Source organism: Pseudopodoces humilis, chromosome 8 (genome assembly GCF_049639895.1).
Source record: "Pseudopodoces humilis isolate 2021_Gansu_Grassland_sample_001 chromosome 8, ASM4963989v1, whole genome shotgun sequence".
NCBI classification, from domain to species: domain Eukaryota; kingdom Metazoa; phylum Chordata; class Aves; order Passeriformes; family Paridae; genus Pseudopodoces; species Pseudopodoces humilis.
In genome coordinates, this window is record NC_142207.1 from 20,002,412 (window position 1) to 20,027,079 (window position 24,668).

Here is a 24,668-nt window from a genome sequence, read left to right on the forward strand (position 1 = left end):
AAGGAAGCCTTCTAATGTGCTTATCTATATTCATGTTGTAGACTAGTAATCAAACCTCCAAGATCAGTGTATTGTAACCTCTGGCTTACTAAATATTATTCAGCACCAAAATAATTTTTGTCTTCCTTAGAGGTTAGAGCTGGAGAAGGGCTGGACTGTTTAGTGTTCAGTTTTTAAGAAGCCATTTCTTCATAAAATGACTTAATCTCTGATGGGCCTGCTGTCACCTAAGGAAGAAAACAGAACCTGACATTGGTTTATACCACTTGGATATGCTCTATTCCAGGATGTTTAACCCTATAAGAAACATGTAAAACTTCAGTAAGCAAGGCTGGAAACCACCCATCTCATCTGTGGCTGCAATAACAGTGTGACTAATTTTCCTCCATGACAGCAGAAATCTAAACTCCCATATTTCCCCTGACATTTTTGTATTTAAATATTACACCGGGGAAACTTTTGGCAGACACTAAGCCATAAATAGTTCAAGCTTTCACTTTCTCTTCTCCTTTTACTTCCACTCACCTGTAAATATAAACAATCAGTTTTCCATATAAAAATAATACAAAAGTAGGTTTTTTCCCCCATGCAGAATAATCTAATCTCATGGTAAAACAATCTAGAAATAAAGAGAATGCTTTCATTTTTTTATAACAAGTTTTCTATTTGGAAAAAAAGGCACTCTGTCTAAGAAACCCTGTAAAAATTCTTGAGTGTGTTAGTAACTGGCAAATTTCTCACTGTGTTTTGAATATGCTATCATAGAAGTAATATCTATTACACATTTAGTATTGCCATCTATTTTGAGAGAATTCTTTGTCACAAAATAGTGCTGCAAAATAAAATATTGCATGTGCTCATCTAATTACTGTGTTCTCTAACACGAGCCAGCACATTGCATTTCAATTCCTTCGCTGTAACTAGCAGCAAAGGGCATTCCTGCAGAGGCTCTGTCCTGTCCTGTCCTGTCCATTCATTAAATGGCTGCATCTGATCTTCACATTTCCTCTGTGGAGGGCAAAACAATCATACTGGACAACTTCCTTTAAATTCAAAGAAGCAAACGGACGCAAGCGTTTTTAAACATTTTATTGTCACGATTGTTAACAAAACACTTTCAAAACATCTGTACATTTCAAACTATTCTGCAATGAACTGCAATACCCATTATATAAATGTACGTGTATAGATGCCCTGATGTCTCTGTACAAAGTTGTACAATATGTACAGTAACACTAAATGCAAGCTGTGCAAGGCAATGTCTAGGCTATAGCTTCATGCCACTGGTTAAAACAAGGCAGAGAACCACAGCTTCAATCAGTTCCTTGTGTGTAAATAAATAAATGCAGGTATATATGATTATTTGAAAGGAGCAATTAGATTTGCAAGCTCAGTTCAGCTAGAACACATGCAGCTGACTGGAAAAAAATACAGCAGTACTCTTGTGAACTCTTTCCACTTCATCACTTTGTTCATTTGAAACATCTTTTCAGGACTCAGCTGCTGCTGTGTGCTTGAGCTGAGGTGGTGGCAGGAGCTCGAAACTTTGGAAGATATAAACCAAATTTATTTTCTATACCAGCAAACGTAGCTGTAGCAAGTCTGTATCCTCCTATATGTGCAGGATTAACAGGAGGAAGATCTGAAATTCGTGTTTTTGGGGTAGATTCTGATCCAGTGGGTTTCCTGTTTGAACAAAGGGAAAAGGTCACTTTGATACTAGATTTCATAAGAAAGGGCTTTAAATAGACTTATTCAGGCTTAAATACTTAAGTCTTTTGTCTGAATATGGAAGACTGTTAAAGCTGGCCTTAATTAATTGAATCCTATGGTGAAGTGAATGAGATCAGACCACTACTTAATTTTAAATAAAACCCAAAACTGAAGTTACATTTTTACTAATAATTTTTTAAAATTCTTTTTGATTCCAGTGTATTGAGGAAAATGGACAAAATTGCTGCCATGGAAATACAAATTAGTGTACTGAAATAAATACGAAATGGCTCTTCATCTCCTCACCTGTTTAGAAGTGGCATGCAAGTTTTCCCTCAATTATATAAGCATGGGGGAATTTTTTTGCATCCTACAATCTAAGTACAGGTGCTCAAAGTCAGTAAGTTTTAATGGCTCCCATGCATGAAAAAGTTTGGGGTTTTTCTTTAAATTTAGCAGTTGTTTTGTTCAAGCTAAATAGCAAATACTTGACTTACAGGCCTCCAAAATCAACATATAACCATCTCTGCAGAAGTTCGTAAGTGACCAAAGTAACACCAAACTGGGGTGAAGATCTGAACACACGAGCTGTTAAATATTAAAAATCATAGTGTTAAATAAAACAATTCCTCAGGAGAGAAGCTAAACATTTTTAACAAGGTGCTAGGTTTTTCACCATCAGACCTTGTAATCTGATTTCAGTCCTTACCAAAGCAAGTGCTAATTTGCGGATTTGGGGTCAGCCTTAATTTTTTTTCTCACCTCCAGCTCCCTTCCACAAAGCTGAAGGGCCTTCTTCCTTTAGAATCTTTCTGAAGCAGTCAATAACTCCACTGTATGTTGTCTGACCAGCGCGAGCTGCCACTTGCAGTCTTGTCTTGATGACATCAGCAGGGGTTACCAAAGAAGCAGCAGGCACACCTTTTAGAAGAAAACCACATTTAATTTGCACAGAGGATCTTGTAAAAGATAAAACACTTACAACTGAAAAATACAAGTGCAAACTTACATATTTTTTACAAGAGCTACACGTTACAAAAAAATACAGGTTCTTACTCTTAATGCTTATAAAACTGTCGTGCATGAGATAATAATTTGTCTTCTAAATTTAAAGGCTGAAACTGGTAGTAAAGGAAATAAATTATCAAAATCCACTCTCAGAATCTTCTAGTGGTCTAGCTGTAGTAGTAGTTTGAATCGAGACAGAATTGGCTATACATGTAATACATAAAAATTAGTTGTGTAAATTTACTGTATATGTTAATACTCTACAACATATTTTGCAGATTACATAGATGATTGATTTGGCAATTGAATCCTATGCATCCATCTGTTAAAGGTGTTGATGAGAAAAACTACTGCTTAAAACCCCTATTTTACAGAAATGTGTCTAAACAGCTGTTTGGACTGTTCTGTAGGAGAATAGATGCTGCTTACTTCAGTAGGCAAGCCATAAAAAGACTGAGGACAATGAAGGTGTTTTACAAGTCTGCTTAGTACCAACAGCGTGATATTAGCCAACAGTGATGGAAGAACAAATCTTCACTTCCAAGGCACCACTCTCGGCTTTCTAGTCAAAGGAAAGGAGAAAGTTTTCAGAAATGTACTCCACAGTATGTAACTGTGTTATCTGAGATATTTCTGAATACTTCTGAATACTATAAAAACTTCATCCCCCTAAAAAGAGGAACCATCTTCTGATTTAAAACCATGAAATTAATTTTGACTTCTGTTAAACTTTTACAGTTGGTTAATATTGAATTAAAATGTTAACAAGTCACTGACTGCATAGGTGATGATAAACTCTAAAGAGTCACTGACCAATTCAAGAGGTTTTAAAGGAAAACAGAAGCACTGCAGTTAATCCTGCAAGCATACACCGACAGCAATCATATGCAGACTTTCCTTACAGGCAGATCCCTTCAAGACTGTCTTCTTGCCTGCTGCTCTGTAACCGGGACTGAGTGAGCAACTGAGAATGTGAAATTTGCAATTCAGAGACAGATTCCTGTACATGCTATAAAAGTAGGCCTATGAGATTGACATACATTTTTAATAGGGTTCATCCCTTAGTATGAGCAACACAGAAACACTAATGAAACAACAAAGTTTGAAGTTTGCAGTCTAAAAAGTCTTATAGGAGATGCAAGTTAACAATATATATGGGTATTGTATGAGTATAATAAGCTAAATAATTTTCCATTTCTGGAAGCTCTCCAATACTAAAGAATGAACAGGGCTACAAATCTGTTAGATGTTTCCTAGGTGGTCTCCCTTCCCTCTGGCATGAGGAACACACCAACTGGCACAGAGAAGGTGCAGCCAAGCTAGGTGTCAAGTCCAGTATGGGAAACTGATACTCACAGACACTCACAATTGATGTATATATATCTATATAGTGATTCCTTACAATTGTAACAAGTAGCAAAGGGTCTTTCTCAGCCCAGTGGTGTTTCTGAACTACAGATTCTGACACTGAATCATTCACAGTTGCGAAGCTCCGTGCAGATACCTGGTTTTCATCTGCTGAGCTCATCCCTGACAGTGCAGAATCTGGCCATCTCTATCTGCATGTTTAAATATTCACCACTACAGTTCCTACATCTAATATTTTTATACCCCTTGCCTTTAGTGAAAACAACTTTTTATGACAGCCACATACTGTCTTTATACTAAACTTGTATGAGATGCTGTAAAATACCTTAAAATTTCAGAGTATGGTACTTCAGCTTCTTTATAAACTAATGCCCTATTTTTCAGCAATTACATTTGAACAAAGTTTCTTTTCAATTATTCCAGAATCCAAACCTGGGTAAGTCATTTTCTTCTTAGCTCTTATGATCTCTCATTTTTATGTTCATCAAAGATTCAAATTAGCCTTCAACTCTGAGAGCTCAGTAACAACTAAAACCCCATTGAGACAGACAGATCAAATTTGACTACAAGTTGCTGAGCTGCATTACGCTGTTTATCCACATTATGCAAATGTAATTAGCTCTCATCAAAATTACATTGCCTCCCACTAAGGATAACAGTGATCAAATTTAGATTAAATCAGATACAATGGTACAGTACCCTTCCTTTATATGGGACTACTGAATGAATATTAAATATTACACACTAAAAGAAAAAAAATTACTTTTAGGAAACATTCTGCAAAATTACCTGCAATGGCTCCAGCTGCAAGGAGATTAAGCCCTCCCACATGGCCACTTTCATCAGCAAACATCAGTTTACTATGAGCATAAACCGGAAAGTAGATTGCAGAAAAGGGAATGTCTCTGAGGAAACACGCTTTGGCCCCCTGACACAGAGCAAAGAGACAGAATGCAAATAAATTCTGTAAATAAGACTAAAATTGATATCCAGCAAGCAGCCTGAGCCCTGAAAGTACAAACTCATTCGATCTACCACATAAATAACACAGAAAATAAATGTCTTAGACGATACAGGGAACTTGAAAATAAGAATAAAGCATATCTAAACTAAGTGTCTGGAATGAGGAAGATTCGAGGTTCATGTATAATTTTGCTAAGTTATACATGACATCAATCCTGACATCAGTACTTAGGATAAATACTTTTTACACACTATGTGTCCAAAGGCAATGAAAGGAGTGACAAAGATCAGCCCTTATGTCTTTCTGACAACGAGGGGAGCAGCAAGATAAGTCCCTGCCAGCCTTTCTTCCACCAGACACAAAGGCACTATTAAAATACCAGTGAGCGCTGTAAGACCTCACACTGATCATCATCTGTTTGACAGATGATGCAAAAAAGAAAGAAGCTGCACTGGAAGACTAGCTAAAAGAGAAAAAGAAGAGAAAAAATGCTGTAAATTGGGTGCAGTTTAATCAGGAAACACAACAGTCCAAATTCAAAACAAAACAAATTCAAAACAAAAGCTTCAGCTCTAAAAGCAAATGTGCACATTTTTATAGTATTATTGCAGGTCTATGGGCAAATCACATAAAGCAATGTTTTGTAAGTGCACAGCTAATATAACAGCTAAATTTACGTATTACCCCTTGCACTGGCAGAAGATACAGGAAGAAACACTCTTCCTTGTTTAAGGAAACTAATAGCTTCTGCTCCATTACACCTGATCTGTAATGATGGCAGTAAGTATACCTGCAGGGAAGGAATCTGTTGACTGGCATTCTGCTGAAGTACCATACAGAACAGGCTTTTTTTCAGTGGAATTTACTGACAAATCCCACCACTTAACTTCTTAAAAATCTGAATCCTTCTAAACTTCACTACTGTTTTGCTACCATCAATTTATTAAGACAAAGAGAATATCCTGCTGCAAAGATAACAATAGATATACAGAGATTCAAAATAAATAAAAGAAAAACGCACAGGGAAAGCTAAAGAAACTTTTCACAAAACCCCACCAAATGAAATGAGCAGTGCCAGAAGCCAGCAGGTCTGCAATACAGGACTCCCTGTAGTTTGGCATAAAAGCCCAAAGGATAGAATGGGGGAGTATTTTTTTGTATCCCACTGCCATTAATATAGAAGTGAGTTTTCTTCAGTTTTCCACTGTGGGGCTGCCCTGCAGGAACAGATCGGTTTTAAATTCAAAAGATCTCTTTGTCTTTAACAGTTTTTGTTTCAACAATATAGAAGTTTAGCATAAAATGATGAAGGCACTCAATGCAGAAGTACATACCTTATAAAGACCAAGGAAGCCTAAATCTTTTATAACAGAAAGGGCACTGACTCTGGGTCCTGTAGTAATTTCTCCTGCTACCTGCAACCGAATCTTTACAATCTCCAGAGGATTAGTGAAGATGACCTGGGAACCTCCTGCCTGCAAACCCAAGGAAAAAGAAAGTAAATTGCGTTACTAAAACATGTGGTGACATATTGACTTTTGCAAAGTGATGAGTGCCTTCACTTCTCACTGCATTGGCTGATACTCTCATGTAAAAATATATTAGAGAGATTTAACAAAGCACCTGTCTGGAAGTCAAAAGCCCCGGATCAGAAATCATGAGTATGTAAAAATAGATTTTTACATTTATAATTTTATAGCCCCCTGAGGTGAATTAATTCAGTTTGTCTCTGCTTTTCTCCTCGACATCACTTTCTAGAAGTAATGGCTGTGTTTAAAAGTCTATCAGATATTACAGGAAATACTAAACTAAAATAATCATTACACTTGGTGCTACTAGAGCATCAAATACACATAAAGAAGACCTTATGTTTATTCAATAATAATCCATCACCAATGTGTAGACATGCTATTTGCATTTAGAAGTGATGCTGTTTAAAAGGTAAATTTGCATTTAACAGTGTAATTTTAAATTATTAGAAAAGATGTTTGGAGTTTTGTTTAGCAGCCTGTAATAGTCCTAAGTGGAAACAAAATATGAAATTTAGATAGGAAGACTAACATTTCAAAATATGATACTAGATAGAAACAAGAGTCATATCTTTGAGCTGGGCATGACAGATTTTACTTGCAGGAAATACTTTGTTGGCAGTGTTGAAGGACTGTCTTGCAAACTTCCTAGCAGTAGTGTTGTAAAGCTGCTTCTGATTCTGCACTTTAGCCAAAAGCTTTCAAAGAACTGTGTCCCAGGTTTGAGAGAGATTCAACCTGACAGTTTGGTTTCAGTTTTTAAACCAGTATAAAATGACGTGTTTAGATTTCTCCCTGGTTTGCTGTAGGTACTACCATTCACTTCTGAAGAAGTTTGTGGTTCATCACAATCCAGCTACATTTTACTAAGCTTGTTATCCTCCCCTCTTCCTAACCCACCTTTTTTCATTTAAAAATTAAACCCACTTCCTTAAAAATTGTGGCATATAACCACTTGAATACAGCCAACTTTAAAAAGCATTTCTTGCACAATATAAAAGTGCCTCTTAATTCTGATTGATTCCTCCAACCCATCAAATTTTAGTGAAGTAAACAGATGCAGAACATCTGCAGTCAAAACTTTTTACCACTTCTAAATTGCCCAACCAATAAGCTCCTTTTGTGATGCTGTGGGGTTAGGAGGGGGATGTGCATACAGGGGTGTTGTGAAGTAAAACCAATAGTCTGATACAGCACCTCCTGGACAGCCTGCATGGTGGTCTCTGCTAACTGATCTGTCTAACTAATGAACAGTAATCCTTCATGCATATAGCACAACCTTCCTTTCTCCAGCAGCAGGCAGAATAAATTTGAGATTAGCTAGCCCTGATGCACTCTTTAGAAGTTGGCAATCTGGATTATTCTAGTCTAGAGACAAAAGAGCATTGCAACCCTTGTCAGCTCTTACTGAGAATGACCCAGCACTTCAGCAGTGTCTATGGGCTGGTGACAAGAAGCATCAACACCTTCACTGACCAAGCATCCCATACTTCTCTGAGCCTTTTTGGAGCACCGACAGCCTTTTATTGCAAGCTCTGTTTATTACTTCACTCAATATTGACATTTAAAATCATCATTGCAACAGCTTTACTGAAGCACCTTGACCCAAACAGCAGGAGATCAACTGCTGCTTTTGATTAATTATCTCCATTGTAGTAATTACTATCTTTAACACTTCCCACTCAAATCATCAGTCTATACAGTTAATCTTCATTTTATTCCCTCACTTCTTCACTTCTCCAAAAGCAAATCAAAGCCTATGTTTTTGTGTGTGTTTGTTGCAACCATCAGGAAGATCACAAGAACTCACAGACCAGCCAAAGTGATTCCCATCTTCTCTGTTCCTTGGACCTACTGCACTGTGTTTACTCAGCTGACACCACTCATATGTCCAAAGGCATTCTTTAGACTCTCCTTTCTTCTCACCTTTTCTAGCTCATACACACCTACGCATGCAAGATGAAATGGCTGTCTTGCTAGGCAAAGTTCTCAATCGAAGAAGTTATTCAATCTAAATAAAATTTATGAAATTTGCATCTGGCAAATTCTGTTAACCTTTTTTTTGGTTTGTATTGCATTAAGCATAAAACCAATTTCAAATGTTTAGCATTTCCCTGTATAATTTTAAAAAATAATTTTGGTAGATAAAATGTTAAGCAGCATGTTCTGGCTACATAATACAATGGACCATACAAAAAAATGCAGGTAACTTTAAATTGCAACACTTAACTAGAAAGTCACTCCTTCTAGACAATTACCAGCTACCGGCCTATTAAATATGTATTATTTGTTTACATGCATATGTGAAATTCCATTTGTTATTTTTAATGTTAAAAAATTAGCACACCCTGCAGAGCAGCCAAAATAACTTTTCCTATTTGCCTAACAACTACCATAGAAATACAAATAGGGCAATTTGTAAACATTTCTATTTTCTACCCTGAATTCAATCTTCCTGCAATTAACATTTTCCTCTCCTAGGTGCACAGTTGCCTACCTTTCTGTTAAAATCAGCCATATCCCTCTTCTGATACAGAAAGCAAAAGACTCTGAACACAACACATTTTAATAACTTAGTAGCAACACTAATTAGAAATACAGTGTTACAAATTCTGTATAGTTAATACAGAATTATGTATTCCAACAGTATTAGAAGATGATTTGGTAGTCAGGTTATTAAGCAAAATAAAATACAAGGAAAACCCTATGCTTATATTATCAGTAGAAAACCCATTGAAAAGCTCTTTAATTACATCAACACTATGAACACTGAGTATTTATGGTGCTGACAGACTTCTCAACAGGCAGCTTTCTCAAAAAGAGTGTAACTATCTAGATACCCAGCTAAATACTCCCTAACAGCACTGCGTCCTTCTATCGAGGTCTTGACTTACACTGTTTAACTTGGAGCTTGGCAAACTTTTCTGCCCAGCAGTGATTTCATTCACACGAAGAGGAGCGCTGCATTCAGTGGAGTGGCACAAATGTGCTAGGTCACGAGTACAGGCAGGATAAGCATTGATTTTAATACAGAACATGTTACACAAGGAAACTCCCTTTTTCACTGTGTATTTTTTAAAGAATGAATACAAGAGTGGATTTTTAGTTTGTCTGTATTTTCTATTTAAGTAAAAGGTGGCTATCTATCTGACAAAGAACGTGTGATGCAGAAGAGAGCACTGCCTTGGGTAGCAGAAGAGCACTCTGCAGAAAAGGATGCAGAGGAGAATGACAAAAAGCATCTCCAAACAAAAATTAACTGGAAGCATGTAGGTTTGCAGTACAAATATCCACGCTCCTGTGCAAATCATTAGCAATCAGCATCATTCTTTTTCAAAGTCTCTTACTTCAGCTGTCAGCTATGTATGTTAAATACACATGCACGCGTATGTGCACACAGAGGTATACACTGCAGTCCCTGAATTGCTTCTGGAGACGGTGCAGTAAATCTAGATTTCTCTCTCACAAATCCTCGCTTCACACATAAATTGCAACAGACACTTTAAAAAAGGTTGACAAATTTGTTTCTGAATGGAGGTTATTCATACACATCAAAAATACCAGTAATAAAAGCTTCTACTTAACCTTAATGTCATGTAAAATAACTCTACAAGGAGCAAATAAAGGAACTAAATCTGACAGCAAAGGTTATGAGAGAAAAGATGTAGTTTGAGATCCCACAGCAAATGCCCTATGACATGCCAAAGGCTGAAGGAAATACACAAGTGACCCTGCAACATGAGACCTCTTGCCCTTTCCAATTCCACCCGAGAGGCATATGGTCTAAAGGGGAGAGGCCTGCTTCAAGCCCTTCCTTCCTTCCTTTTAGAAACCACCACATCCTGGACCACAACTATGTCCCACAGAAGCAACTAAAATAAGATGTTACTTAATAGAGTCTTGCTAAAAAACATCAAAAGAACTTGCATTTCTTTCTCTAGGCAAAGCTGACATTATTCATGAACCTAGAGTGGGCTTATTGTCTCTTTTGTTTGTATTTTAAAGGTCCACAATAGAAATCAAGGTAAAGTAGTAAAGTTTAATTCTGCTTCTAACTATTTTTTTTAAAGTATAATAAAGAAGTAACACATCTTCAGGGTTTTGAAGGAAAAGTAGTCTGACAGCTATAATTCTATATTTTTGTGCTTGATAAACAAAACCATTAGCAGTTTACATTATTTTTTCCAAACTAAATATTCAACACATTCCTATTTGCCTGATAAACCTATATTCATTTTGTGTGCATGTATGTATACATGCATAAATATGTATGAAAATTATTTCTTACAAGTATAACAAAAATACTTTGACTGAACCTTAGATTTAATGAAGATTTCAAAATCAGTGGTAAATTTGAACCTCTCTGTGTAGGTATATGCAAACACAAACATACATACACACAGCCCAGACTCTAATTATCAACAGATGCATTGCCTACATCTCCAAAGGTTCTCAAGACCCTTTCTGCCTGGCACCCTACATCATCTTTCTTCCTACAGCATAAAGCAAAAACATCTTTCTGATGAAACACAATTCATCCATTCAAAATACTAAGCACCACACACAGGATGGCAAGAATCCATTTCTTCCTGTGTAACTCATAGGAATTAACAGACTAAAATCACAGTATCTTTGTCTACTGTAACAGTAACCATGAATCATTTACAAAGCATTAGATGTCTACTTCAACATTGCTTCCCAACTGAGGATGAGCAGATCCCTAGAGCACCTTGCCCCTCACGATGTACTCACATGTGTCATGCGTGTAAGCTCCTCTGGGAAGCACTGTCCATATCAGGCATGCGCTCTCTGCTTCCCAGGCCTCTGTCAGGATAGAGGAAAGCATTGCCAAAGCCTCACTCAGTCTCCCTGCAACTCAAAGCTAATGGTAGCTGAAAACTTCAAAGGCAGGAATGCAGTTTAATCACTGAATTACAATGAAATGTAATTCAATTAATTACAGTAACAGTAGGGAGAGTAATTGTTTGTCCTGAACATGTGTAAATATGGATAGTACTGTTAATGATTAACAAGCCAGCATACTTCAGGCAGGTAGGAAGATGGGATATCAGTTTCATCTGTCAGGGACAAGAGCCCTTTCACTGACAGGTATGACCTGACTGCTGTAACTGAGCTGCTCTGCAGTTTTCAAATACAGCTACAGCTTGAGAACAGCTGGGAATATTTGGGCTCTGACAGAGCAGACCCTGCACTTCCCAGTGACATTTACATTGCCCAGCAGCCAGCAGGTAGGTTTAAAGGAGCACAGGGCACAGGCTGCCTGCGGGAGGTCCCTGCCCTGCAGTAAGGAAGGAAAGACGACAGGCAGCTGACCATATAAACAGGCTCTGCCTGGGCAGAAGCCTTTGTTAACTGCTGTGAGAACGAAGATGTTTCTTCTTTCTGGGAACACGACTTTACTCCATAAGCTTACAGAAGCTGAGAATGATTGGAGCCTGAGAAGTAAGATTTTGGCCAAAGCGATTTAGTCTCTCAGTGCTAGCACTTCTGGAGGAGGGACATGCCTGTGAGTGGCCCCTTTGCTGGACAATACAGCACTGCTTCCAGATACTCCAGAGCTGAGGATACTGACCAGCCCACACAGTGTCTCCTGAACCACCACTGTCTTAATGTCAGAGGTTTCACTTGATCTTATGTGTGGGTCTTAGAAGACTGTAACACCATATATAAGCTTTGATACAGCACCACCATCCAGAGAGAATTTGCCATGTCTGCTGGAACCTTTCCCAAGGTTCCTTTGCCTCCACTTCCTCAGAAGAATTCTTTTGATTGCTGTTTGAGGACTATGGCATGCACAATGTGCTTTTGTATATCTTGCAAGAGGGAAGGCTTTTAAAAGTATGAAAGCTTTCTGCTGTAATTTCTGAAAATATGCCCTGCTCATCTTGTTCATCCACCAGCAGTTCCATACCAGAAATAACCAAAAACTGCATTATTCCTGTTAATGAGGAGATAGGTCAAAACTAAACACAGGTAAGTGAGGGTCAGAAACAGTAGTAAGTCCATCTCTGAGAACTACATGTGGGCATAATGCTATTTCTTCTGATATTACAACAAGATAAAAAAGTACATTTTTATTTTAGTCTAGATTTATAGTATACTATTAGCAAAATATTTAAGTGTTGAACAGTAACAAAAAGCCACAGAAACCTGAGTTACCCAAATCCAAATGCTGAAAATAATTTTGGCAAATATAAAACCCAAACATCCCACATTAACCCATCATTTTGTACTAACAGATAGAGAAGGAAGAGAATAAAGGAAAAATGAAAGGTAACATCACCCAAACACAAAGCCTTTTGTGCTCCTGCAAGGAAATGGACTAAGCTTACTTGTGGCCCTTCCTTGGATATAATTGTTGGTTGCGCCCCATAATATTTTGTAGAAAACCAGAACACAATAACAACAGAAGTGTGAAGACCAACACTATTTCCAAGCAAGTCAACACAGAAAAGAGCTGTCAAAATGAGAATGAAAAGGTCTGAGGATGAAAAAAAGGAAGACTAACATCTAATTGCCTCTGCTTTAGCCAACTGACACTTTCAGACTTTTAACTTTATAGGCTTGCTAACAAAGATTCTGCTATTTAGGAAGAAGTGGAATTGCTAAAATTGAACTAAACAGCAGTAGAGTCAGAAAAAATCTTCAACTGGTAAGATATCAGATGATCCAGAAGAAGCTACAAAGAAACATCCCTCAGGTTGCTGAGCTGTCACCAGCACTTTTATAATTTTGTTTAAAATTCTCCCAGATTGAGTGAGATTAATATTATCTTGAAGAAGGAGATGAAAATATCAGCTCAGACAGTCAGCTAGAAGGTGTTGTGTTTGGACAGACTACAAATCTGCTCATCTTTAAAAAAACTGAAGGCTTATCTGAAACTCAGTTTCTCCCCAGTTTTTCTATGTTCACTACAGTAAGACAGTGAATTTACTTTGAAAAAGGAGTACCTAGCAAGTGAAAAAGGCTCTGATGTAGATTGAATTTAGTATTAGATATTTCAGTACAAAATAATGTAAAATAATAAAATTCATACTAAAAGTTTGATTTGAATTATGAATTTAAGCACAACACAAACACAAATGAATTATATTCTCTGCCATTATAGATGACCTGTATTTGCTTTCTGTGCTATGGAGCTTTCTAGAAAAAGGTTAGTCTTTTGCTAGCTATACATTAGAGCTCCTTTCTCACATTTCTCAAAAAATAAACTTTATACACTGACAGGTGAAGACTCAAGCATGTACCAGGCTGCCAAATTCAATCAGGCAGAACTATAAGCAGTCTCCCTTCAGGGCTGTTTCTTTGAATTAAAAGTTTGCAGAGGTCAACAACCTTTCTGCCCCAGGTTTTGTTGTAAGCCAAGGAGGTTTTATACCAGCCTGTCAGCCTACTCAACTGGAAGTCATTAGTGCTCACTGCTACAAAAGAAACACAACTCAAGCCTTAAACATATTATAGGGTTAACAACTGTCGGGGAATCCCACAAATGAAATTAGCCAATGTGCAAAACCAAAAGAAATCTATCATCAATATCAATTCAAACCACTTATAGACTGCTAAAACATGCACTGAATTACAGCCCTCAATTTCAACAAAAACATGGCTTGTTTTTTAACTGTATTTGGATGAGGGATGTAATTAGTGTCTGGAGTAGCATAGCTGCATTTTATACAAAGTCATTTAAACAGACAATTCACTCATACATGTTACCTGAAAGGTAAGGCTATATTGTTCATTTTATCCGTATTTTCACAACAGTAAAAATTTCACATGCAGCAAGTTGAAGATCTCTGTATTTCTTTTCCTTCTTGAAATCTTCAGCAAGAATTAGATTTTCTCAAACCATTCTAGACATCTCCATCCCTCCGCAGAAGGAAACTTAATCATGCCTGTAATCCATTCTCAAGGAGTACCTGTATCTTCCCAAACTAATGATGAATGGCAACCCAGTAAAACATATGGAAAGGGAGAATAGGACACCCTCTTCTTTGGACTTTGTGAAAAAAACCCACTGCTGAAAGTGAAAGTTACAAACTGAGCCAAAACAAGTTGTTTAAGCACATCATTCCAAAAGTACTTAACTCAGGAGTATGCTAAGCTTTCCAAACAGAAAAAGTACTTTTCTTGTGACTGGGAGAAAAAAGAACACTCCTGTTCAAATTGACAAAGCACACCCATTAACTGTCATTCCAACTATTCTGGACATGACTGAGAATCAATTTTTCCTAGGAATACAGGACAGATACTTACACAGCCTCCAGCAAGGACCTCTGCAGGGAATGGAATGGAACCATCTCTCTTAGTAAATTTGTCTCTGACAAAGTCATTAACCTAATAAAGATACAATATATTACACACTATTTTAAGTTATTTTCCTTCCTTATTAATATATATCAAGTGTATTTGTAGCCATATATATATTAGAATGCTTGTAAGTGGTCATCTTTCACACATTTTAAGAAATAAATCCTGTGCATGTTAAACAAAAGGATGCCAGGGAGGGAAAAAAAAAAAAGATACGTACAGTTAGCTTAATAGCCTTTTCTGGAGCAACACCTATCAGCTGTGGTAACAAGCCTATAGAAACAAAGACATCATAAGGCAACATTACCTTCCTAATAGAGAAAATAGTATTTTATCAGTGCTGTACAGAAATGCCTTTCTGCACAGGGAATATCCTTTGAGGTGGATGGCATTTAAGTATGGGATGCTGCTAGAGCACCTGCATATTCATACCAGTATAATTTTATATTACAATTTCTGTTGAAATGAAATGTGTGACCAGATCTACCTTTCTCAAGTCAAGCCTGATGCTGTTGCTGTACAGAAGGAAAAAAGTTTAAGGACCAAACATATACTTTGGATATGTCTACTACATAAGAGTTTGTTTGACATTTTTAGCCCCTTAGCATCATTTTCCCATAAAGCTTGCAATCACTTTTTAAAATGAGATAGTAATTGTGACATATACATGACTGTGATAAATTATCAAGTCACTTCTACTTGACTCACTAACCTGAATTTTCTAAAGACTCGATTCAACTAAGGGTATAAAGGATTTTCTCTTGTTCAGTTCAACATGGTAGCATGAACTTCTTTAAACCCTACTAGTAATAAGCATTTTTTATCTTACTAAAAGAAGGTATTAGTGGACAGAAACTGATTTTGGCAAGGCCCTTGCTCCTGGAAAATAGCTATCAAAATGAACTGTCACTTGAAAAATGCACATACACTTTTCTAGGAACTAATAGGTTTAAGAAAAAAATCAGCAGATGGCAGTCTTAACTTCCTAACATAACACATTATAACAGCATCTGTTATTTTTAAATCCATTTTCTCTACGGTCATTTTGACATAGGTATAGATCATGAAACTTAAAAGAAAGTTGTTTTTACTAGATATGGTCACTTTCTAATGTTATTCCACGGTTATGGAACATCATTTGTCAAAAGTGTTTGCCAGTTAACTAACAGAAAAACCCCACAGCAAAAAAACTGTATTGATGCCACTTTCCACTTTGTTAAGTACAGAGAATCATAGCAAAAATGTTAAATGTTCAAAATTCCCAGAAGTACTCATTCTGCAGACTTTTTATACTAGTTCCTTAAAAGGAAGCTCAGAACAAAGGTGCCTTAATAGAAAATGCAGCAGCTAATATATTCAGTGTGGTGTTTTCTTCCAACATAGTATTTTCTGTGTGATTTACAGACTTACTACGCTGAGGAAAGGTAGTTATTAAACACAAAGAAAGGTTGACAGTAACAAAAAGAAACTGTGCCCTCCCAGCCTGAATTTCTAATCTACTGTGAAAAGACAATCCAATTCTGCAATGCCTATACTTAAAAAAACCAAAACCCCCAGACAAACACTGCAAGACAATGCCTCCACTCCCTTCTTTTATGTAGCTGAACTCATTGGGCACCACATTTGGTGTGCCAGAGAAGCTGGGACATTGCATGGTCTAGTGAGGGACCTGAGAAGAAACTATTAGTTCTGAAGTTGTATGCCAAGACTGAAAAGTGCCTTTATTTTCTTGACCAAAAAATTTAAGCTTTTATTTAGAATGATAACATTCCTAGTTTGTGTTCAGTTCTATTTTTTAAACTGCAGGAAACAACTACATTGTACCATTATATTATGGGATAGATGTACTGTTATATTACAATACAAGTAGGATTGTATTGTATAGCTCAGGAACGTAAGAACCCAGTAACAGCTCCACAGTCAACTCCATAAGTGTTTCTGCTGTTTAATTTAACACACTTCCAACAGACCATCTAAATCTCTGAGTACAAATCTCAGAAACATGCTGACCATTAACTGTAACAGATTCAAAACAACTGCATGAATTTCTTATCCTTAATAATCTTAAAGATAATTATTAAACAGGCTATTAAAAATTTTAGCAAACTGACATTCTTTCAAACAAGAACATCTTTTTCAAGTGTAAAACACTGCTTTTAACTTGTCAGTGGAATCATCCTTGATTTCAAAGTGTATGAGTAAGGTCAGAAAACAGAAACAAAATAACAAGTTATTTTATATACTGCTGTGCAAAAATAGGGTAGGGGCAAGAGAAAGAAAACAGTACTGTAGAACAGCACTGAAGAATCAGTCTCATAGATGTAACTCAAGTATTTGCTTTTATGAAGGATTTAGCATCAAAAAAAGAAAACAACTTACCAGTAAGACATAATTTACACAGACTACAGCTATTTCATTAACTTTGCACCAACATATTCCTTCCCTTACTTACTTGCATAGCAAAATTCTGGAAGACTACAAAACACTCTTTAGCCAAAACACACAGACTTTCACATTCAAAAACTTCATAGATACTGTCCATAAGGGACACTGTCCAGTGTCTTCACTGCCAGAACACATCACAAAGCAGAACAAAATTCTGTAGCCATCATGTGAGTTTGCTGCAGCTAAAGAAAAACGTGTGCTAACTAATAAATACCTTGCTGATCCTAATGAAAATTGTGAACTTCATAAAGTTATGGAAAATTACAATTAAAAATAGAGAATCCAACTAAGTATCTATTTAGAGGACTGGCAAGCATGTACCCTGTCTTTAAGTCACCTTACCAATGTGATTAGAACTCAGCCTAACTGATAAAAAGCTGAATTCTTAACCTGTATCTTAGAGTTTTATTCTTTTTCAAAACTACAGTTTTCTGAGTTTCACTGGTGATATTTTAAAGTAAAACAGAGCAAAATAATTCAACAGCAGAATGCAACTTCTGTTCACCACATAATATTATAAAACAAGTCCCACTACCTGAAAAAGTATCAGGCATAATATTTTGCATCCAGTTTACAGATACGTTTCCATTTTACCATCTTTTGTCTCTTAACAAAAAATATGTGCTGTAAAACCAATCTTTATTCCTCAGACGGTAATCTGCTCCACATGTCTGACCCCAGCCGAAAGTTGCAATCCTCAGTTTGTGAGATTACAATTATATCCTCAATGCTAATGCCCCAAAAACTAAGTCTTTAAATTACTTAAGCAGCAAGGAGCAAAACTCCTAATAACAACAAAAAAGCCCAGTTTTTCCCAGCAATTGTTTATGATGAAGGGTGCACAAAGGAAGATAAATACTGAGCTCAGAAATGAAAGTAATGTTAGACAAGATACCAAGTATTCTGATTTTCCCACAGGAAACTAGCTGTTGAGGTATTAAAATTTCTGTTTAAAAACAGAAAATTACTGGCTTTACATATATATTTAAATTCACTTACCTCTGTAAAGACCAAAAAAGCCTTCAAAACGCAAAACCTTTTTAAAGCAGTCAAAGCTGTTTTTATACATCAACTCTCCTACGACTGAACCTGTGCTGCGCTGATTCTGCATACGAGTTTTCACCAGGTCGATGGGATATACTGCAGTAGCACCAACAGCTGTAAGAAAGCATCTGGGCTGTTATTTCTGCAATGTCACTGTTGGTGTAATATATAATTATAGTGATTATTTTCTACAGCATTTATTTAAACACAAAGAATATATAAGCTGGTAAGACCTCTGGTATGTTGGAGGTAAGGAAGAACAACAATGAAGGTCTAGGAAAAAAGTCTCAAGGAGATTGAATTACAGTTACATAAAACAAGGTGTGTAGAATGAAGAACACCTATCTGAATTACCACTAAGGAAGTATGTTGCTGGCATAGTTTTCAAGGACTGTGGAGGGATTCTGGAACCCAAGTGATAAGGAAAGAAAGGTAATAGCAAACCAAAATGGTTCCAACATTTGATTTTACACATGTACAACCAAAACATCCACCTTAGATTAGATCAAGTGGTCTGTCAAAAAAATGTTAAATGAACCAGAGCTTGGAAACAGAAAACAGAAATATTACTCACCTCCAGCAATCGAGCCTAAAGTGAACCTGTAAGCTGACTCAGCTATCTGGAGCCAAATAGGTCTGCCTACTTCTCCAAAAGATTGCTGTGTGAGGGAAAAAGAAATTAAAAAATCTTGAAAATCTGCACGGGAAAACATAGGCATCTGTGAACTGCTTTAACAATGGTACAGGAAGAATCTGATAAAAATTAGTAGTTTTATGTTCAGGAGGAAGAAGAAAAAATAATTACTAGATAATGTCTATTGTGCCTAATGGATGAAGCACATTTTCCAAATACTCCTCTTAGAAAATATTCCTTACATATTCCTAGTTGTGCCAAACCAGTACACCAGTATAATCAAAACAATGATGCTCAAGAAAAAGAAGACAAAAACTGTAAACAACTTTGCTATTTCAATTCTGCTGCCTTTGAATTTGTAAGGCATGGAACTCCCTTTTGACTCAAATAAAATTCATATTTCAAAAGGAATTCACAGAATATCTCACAGACAGGGTCTGTGAGCACAGGACATATTTTAAGATTACATATCCATTAGTGCATATCACAAGCATGAGATTTCATGTTTTCAAAACAAGCAAAATTCAATTATTTCTAAAAGCATTCTCTACAAGACTATTTCATGCTGTTGCTAGTTTACAGAGCAATGCTCACCTCAATCCTTTCAATTACATATACCATTATAAATGTGTTAAGTATTCTAAATAATACAGTCTGCACAGAAAATATCTGCAGAGACTCATAATCATGTTATGAAATGGCTATTAGAAACAAGGTGACTGATTAACAAGACATGTTCACAAACTTGCACTAAAAAGTATGTAAGATGGGCCAAATTTTTGCCCAAACATAAATAAGACAATTAGAGAAGAACTGACATTATGCAGTATAACTTTTTTGTGCTACCTAACAGGCCAAGATATTAACTGTTAAATTCCATAGTAAAGCAGATACTAAAGTCCACTTTCCAAACACAAACCTGTTTTTCCTAGAAGTACCTTGTATTGTTAGCAGATGTGCTCCTGCCAGCACAGCTGGAATGTCCACAGACCCCAGACTGATGCATATTAGGAAGTTTCACAAAGATTACCACGCACACACTTCTCAGCTCCCTCTCTAAGGCTACTGAGCCAAGGTACGCTCAGCTCACTGAAACGCCACAGAAGATCAGCACCTGACTCAGCACAAACTACTCTCTTTGGGCTGGTGTTACACTGGATGTGCAAAAACCTGCCTGCATTGCATAAAGTGTTACAAGGTATATACACAACACAAGGACAAAAGCCTGTGGGGTCAAGATAAGATCGTTACCTGTAAAAAACCATGGATTATATTTTATACTGTTTTCCCACAGAATAAAAAGGTACAGCTAAAACCACTTCCCTCCACAAGACATACTCCTCCCCCACAATACAGCTTAACAGAATTTAAGAATTTTAGAATACAGAAATTCTAGGTAGCACCAAATTACACACTGCACATGCAGAGCAGCATTAAAAAAAGCAAAAAAAATATATACTGCCTTTACAAGCAATAGAAGCACTAAATCCAAAGAATATCCTCATTATTGTAAACCCGCTATGATTGCCTATTAAAAACAAACAAAAAAACCACACAAAACCACCCAAAGAATAAAACCAAAATAACCACAAAAATAAGTTATAAAATTCACATATATTTCTTTTGATTCATGTAAATAAAAGACAAATGCAATAATATACCCCAAAAAGCCTCAGAAGCAGAACTAGTTCTTCATTCCACTTACATTTTCTCCTAGTTTAGCACACCTGCTGCCTTTCAGCTGGTTTAAGATTATTCTTTTTTTTTCAAAGCTTCACACGGTTCTCATCAAAATCCAATCATTGCATTTAGACATTAATCTTAGTGAATGCATCACTGAATGTTAAAAATCAAATTCTTTCTGAAGGAAATGTCACTTTCATATTATTAAATAAGTGTTCACAAAGTTTTCAGTTTGCTTGTGTGTTCAGATGGATATGTAAATGAATGTAATTAATGCTATAGCTTTCAAATCATGAATATTTATAAAGAGAAAATTACTGTAGCTGTCATCCCCATAGGATATTCAGCTGCTAAGCTTTAAAAAAATCTTACACAATGAAAAAAATTGACAATAAAGTAAACATGGTTGAAAGCAGGCTAATTTTCATTTCTACCAAATCTATATAGAGTGATTTTATGTAAAAATTAAGATTTTTCTTTACAAAGGGATTTTTAAATCATATAAAACTGATTACAGAATTGGTTTCATTTCCCAGGGACAGCTGGACTGCACTGAGTTGATATGTGCTCTTCACGAACAGTTATCTTTCATTTTGTCAATACACTTAATTCACTGTTCACTTAGGATAAGGTCTAATAAAAGACTATTCCTTATGAACTAAATAAAATGAAATTATTTTGCTTTCTGGTGTCTGGTTTTAAGACAGAATGTACAGTAAGATGAAAATATAATTCACAACTTCAAGAGTGCGAAAAGAGTATATTTTGTTTTAGTGATGAGGGAAACTTTTATCAGTAAGCTCATTTTAAAAGAATGCCAAGCTACAAAGGTAGCTCTGAAAAATGAAGTAAGCCAGTATTTTGTCCACTCAGAGAGGTGAGTATGAAAACACTGATTAAAACCAAAGCTGGCAGTGGAATGTCATTACAAAACTTCTTCCAAAATATTTATTAGCCTGGATAAACATTGTATTCACATTTCTGATGCATTATACTCCATCATTCTTGTCATCAGGAACCCACAGAAAGACTGTCACCACTATGTAGGTTTTCAACATGTATTGGATCAGATATGTCCAATTGCCTAAAGAGAACCAAGGTCATCGGAGCAGTAACTTTAAGAACAGAGCAGACTAATTTGTTTGAAAGAGAACCAAATTATTAAATTCAGCTCTAATAACAGTAACTAAAACAATGTAAGTTAAACACTTGTACAATTTTTGGTCCTAAATCTTTAGCTCTTACAGTTGTAAAATGAGCCACTGAAGTAAGAAATAATGTATACATATTCAACATCCTACTACACAGCCTGGAACTCCTATGCGGTACTATTCATGTGAAATGTTTATTAAGGAAACTATGATAAAAGCAAAGCTCCCAAACATAAATGTAAAGCCCTGTTGAAATAAAAAGTTGACATTCTACTACAATATTTTTCATCTTCTAATTATTTTCATCAATCCCAGTATATTTGAAATTCCCTTCTACTGTCTAGATCAGGTAGCCAGCAAGTACAGTATCATTTTAGGTAAGCCAATAATTTTATCATGTTTTTCAAAAAACACCACATTTATAAACTTTACATTTAATAATAATATTTTTTACTACCTGTATTGAGTTTGTGTGGCAAAGCTGGGGGTGGGGGGATACAAGGGTGGCTTTGCTAGAAGCTGCCAGAAGCTTCCCACATGTCTGACTGAGCCAACACACACCGCTGGCCAAGGCCAAGTCCATCAGTGTTAGTGGCAGCACCTCTGGGATAATGTATTTAAGAAGGGGGAACAAACCCTGTGCAATGGCAGCTGTTAAGAGGAGTGAGAACATATGAGAGAAACAATTCTGCTGGTACAAAGGTCAGTGAAGGAGCAGGAGCAGGAGCTGCAGGCACTGGAGTAGAGATTCCCCTGCAGACTCTGTAGCACCCCACACAGGTGTACAGCCAGAGAGGCTGTAACTGCATGGAGGACCCATGTGAATCTACTCCTGAAAGACTGCACCATGTGGAAGGGACACACTGGAGGAGTTTGTAAAGAACTGTGTTTCACACGAAGGGTTCACACTGGAGAATTTCATGGAGGGCTGTGTCCTGTGAAAAGCCTTTTTAGGAGTGAACAAATGTATTCACGGTAAGGAATCCAAGTATCCATATATGTTCATATCTAAACAGGCCATTCTGACATCTCATACCTTGTCCAGACACATACAGTATCTAACTGTCTGCCCCATTTCTATCCTTACAGCAATACACATAGGATGTTCCACGTATCAGGAATCTGTTTAAAGTGCATTATTCTTATTTTGCATTTGCAAGTACATGTTAACATTCACTCAATTTCAATTTTTTTTCCTTCTACCCACCTGCCTCTGGAGCTCTGCCAGATTGTAAGGTAAAGCACCTTCAGCCAGTGGTGCTATTCTCTCAATATCTGCCAAAGTTAAGCGCCTTTACATAAGGCAGAGAAAAGCAAATTATGGTTAGATAAAGCATCAAACATTCAGTACAGTATTCCTGGCCACACCCCACAAAGTACATATGAGTTTAAAAAAGACATTTGTCATATCTGAATGCAGACCTAAGAAGTCTGCTATACTGCATTAAAGAATGCTTGGAAATTAAGGGAACAGGTTATTGAGAAACAAGTTCTTCATTACTAGTAATAAGGAATATAATACACAAATTAAACCATTTCTAGCTATTTCTACATAAGATTTTGCATGCATTAAAGATCCATGCAAAACATTAACTGGTGCATTGTAGCCTTCTGGGAATATTGTATTTTGCTACTTCATATGTATACCTATAATACAACAATTAATAATTGTGCTTGACATACATAATTCACTTACAAAACCCATGCAAACAACAAAATCAGTTTACATTGAATAAATTACTGTAACAAAATATAACGGAACACAAAACATTTTAGAATTAGGATAAAAATAAGAGATCACACAGGAAACACCAAAATCACTATTGCAAAATGATAAAATTCATGATTATGTTACCCAGTAACACTGTATAAGTCTGTAAGTTGGTAGAGAATATCTATTTCCAGTGGTGTAATTTGTCCAAAGTGGATTGCAGAGTGTGCAAATTCCTCTGGATTTAAAAGAGAAAGAGAAATGCAACATTTGTGTTATTTGTCAAATTTCCTCTTTGAATCCTTTCAAATAACTTCAATAATATAAAAATGAAGTATATCACCAAGAAGCAAAATCCATAATGCAAAGAGAAAAGGTGAGATATTCTCTTTAGGAGAACATCTATCCTGAAATAGGCCTTCCCAACACAGACCAAATCTGACTCCACAGCTCTGACTCATGCTAAGTATTCACCAAAGACAACAAAAATTCTCAAATTAGCAAGCTTAATAAAATGACACCCACAATTTGTGATTCTTGCTTCTGAAGTTCTGCAAAACAGAACAGAACAATGGTCCATTATTCACAGCTTTACAGGCAACTGACTCATCTATTCCCATCATATCCAGACTTCCTCCTCTCATAGCTCTGAATGACACCAATCCTCAGGTATTCATCTGGCCAAACTACACTACATGTTTATGGCATAATTGGCAAGTTGCAGTTAACAAGTCTGAGCAGTGAAAACACAGCAGCCTTTTTTCTCAATACAAATGCAAGCAAGATGTATTTATGCATCTGTACCAAAAAATATTGCTAGGCAATTTGTTAGGACAATCTGGAGGATGAGAACAGACATTTTATGCTTTCCTTTAGAGAAAAATATGCAGAGCATACAAATATAAGCTAAACAAAGAAGAAGAAAAACAACAGAAAGATCTTGGCATGCTTTTTACCACACAATAGTTTGGCTGGTCCCATCCATCCAGGTAGTAAAATTGGTGATAAAATCTGTCATAAAATGGCTACAAAAGCAATCTGCTTATGTCTGTGGCAGGACTAAAATATGGCAACCTTTCACATGCACAGG

The 24,668-nt window shown here is 36.4% G+C and overlaps 1 protein-coding gene across 1 annotated transcript in view; it reads right to left on the reverse strand.

Annotated features, from left to right (window-relative positions):
* Nucleotides 1-1,074: 1,074 nt before the first annotated feature.
* Nucleotides 1,075-24,668, reverse strand: part of SLC25A12 (solute carrier family 25 member 12) — a 46,218-nt gene continuing 22,624 nt past the window's right edge. The window contains exons 8-18 of the mRNA XM_005519794.3: nt 23,723-23,816; nt 23,075-23,159; nt 18,974-19,058; nt 18,355-18,513; nt 15,131-15,183; nt 14,857-14,937; nt 6,388-6,528; nt 4,879-5,017; nt 2,476-2,634; nt 2,211-2,301; nt 1,075-1,686 (exon numbers count right to left, since the gene is read on the reverse strand). Of these exons, the coding sequence (XP_005519851.1) occupies nt 1,497-1,686; nt 2,211-2,301; nt 2,476-2,634; nt 4,879-5,017; nt 6,388-6,528; nt 14,857-14,937; nt 15,131-15,183; nt 18,355-18,513; nt 18,974-19,058; nt 23,075-23,159; nt 23,723-23,816 (1,277 nt within the window). The 3' untranslated portion in view covers nt 1,075-1,496. The remainder of the gene's footprint in view (nt 1,687-2,210; nt 2,302-2,475; nt 2,635-4,878; nt 5,018-6,387; nt 6,529-14,856; nt 14,938-15,130; nt 15,184-18,354; nt 18,514-18,973; nt 19,059-23,074; nt 23,160-23,722; nt 23,817-24,668) is intronic.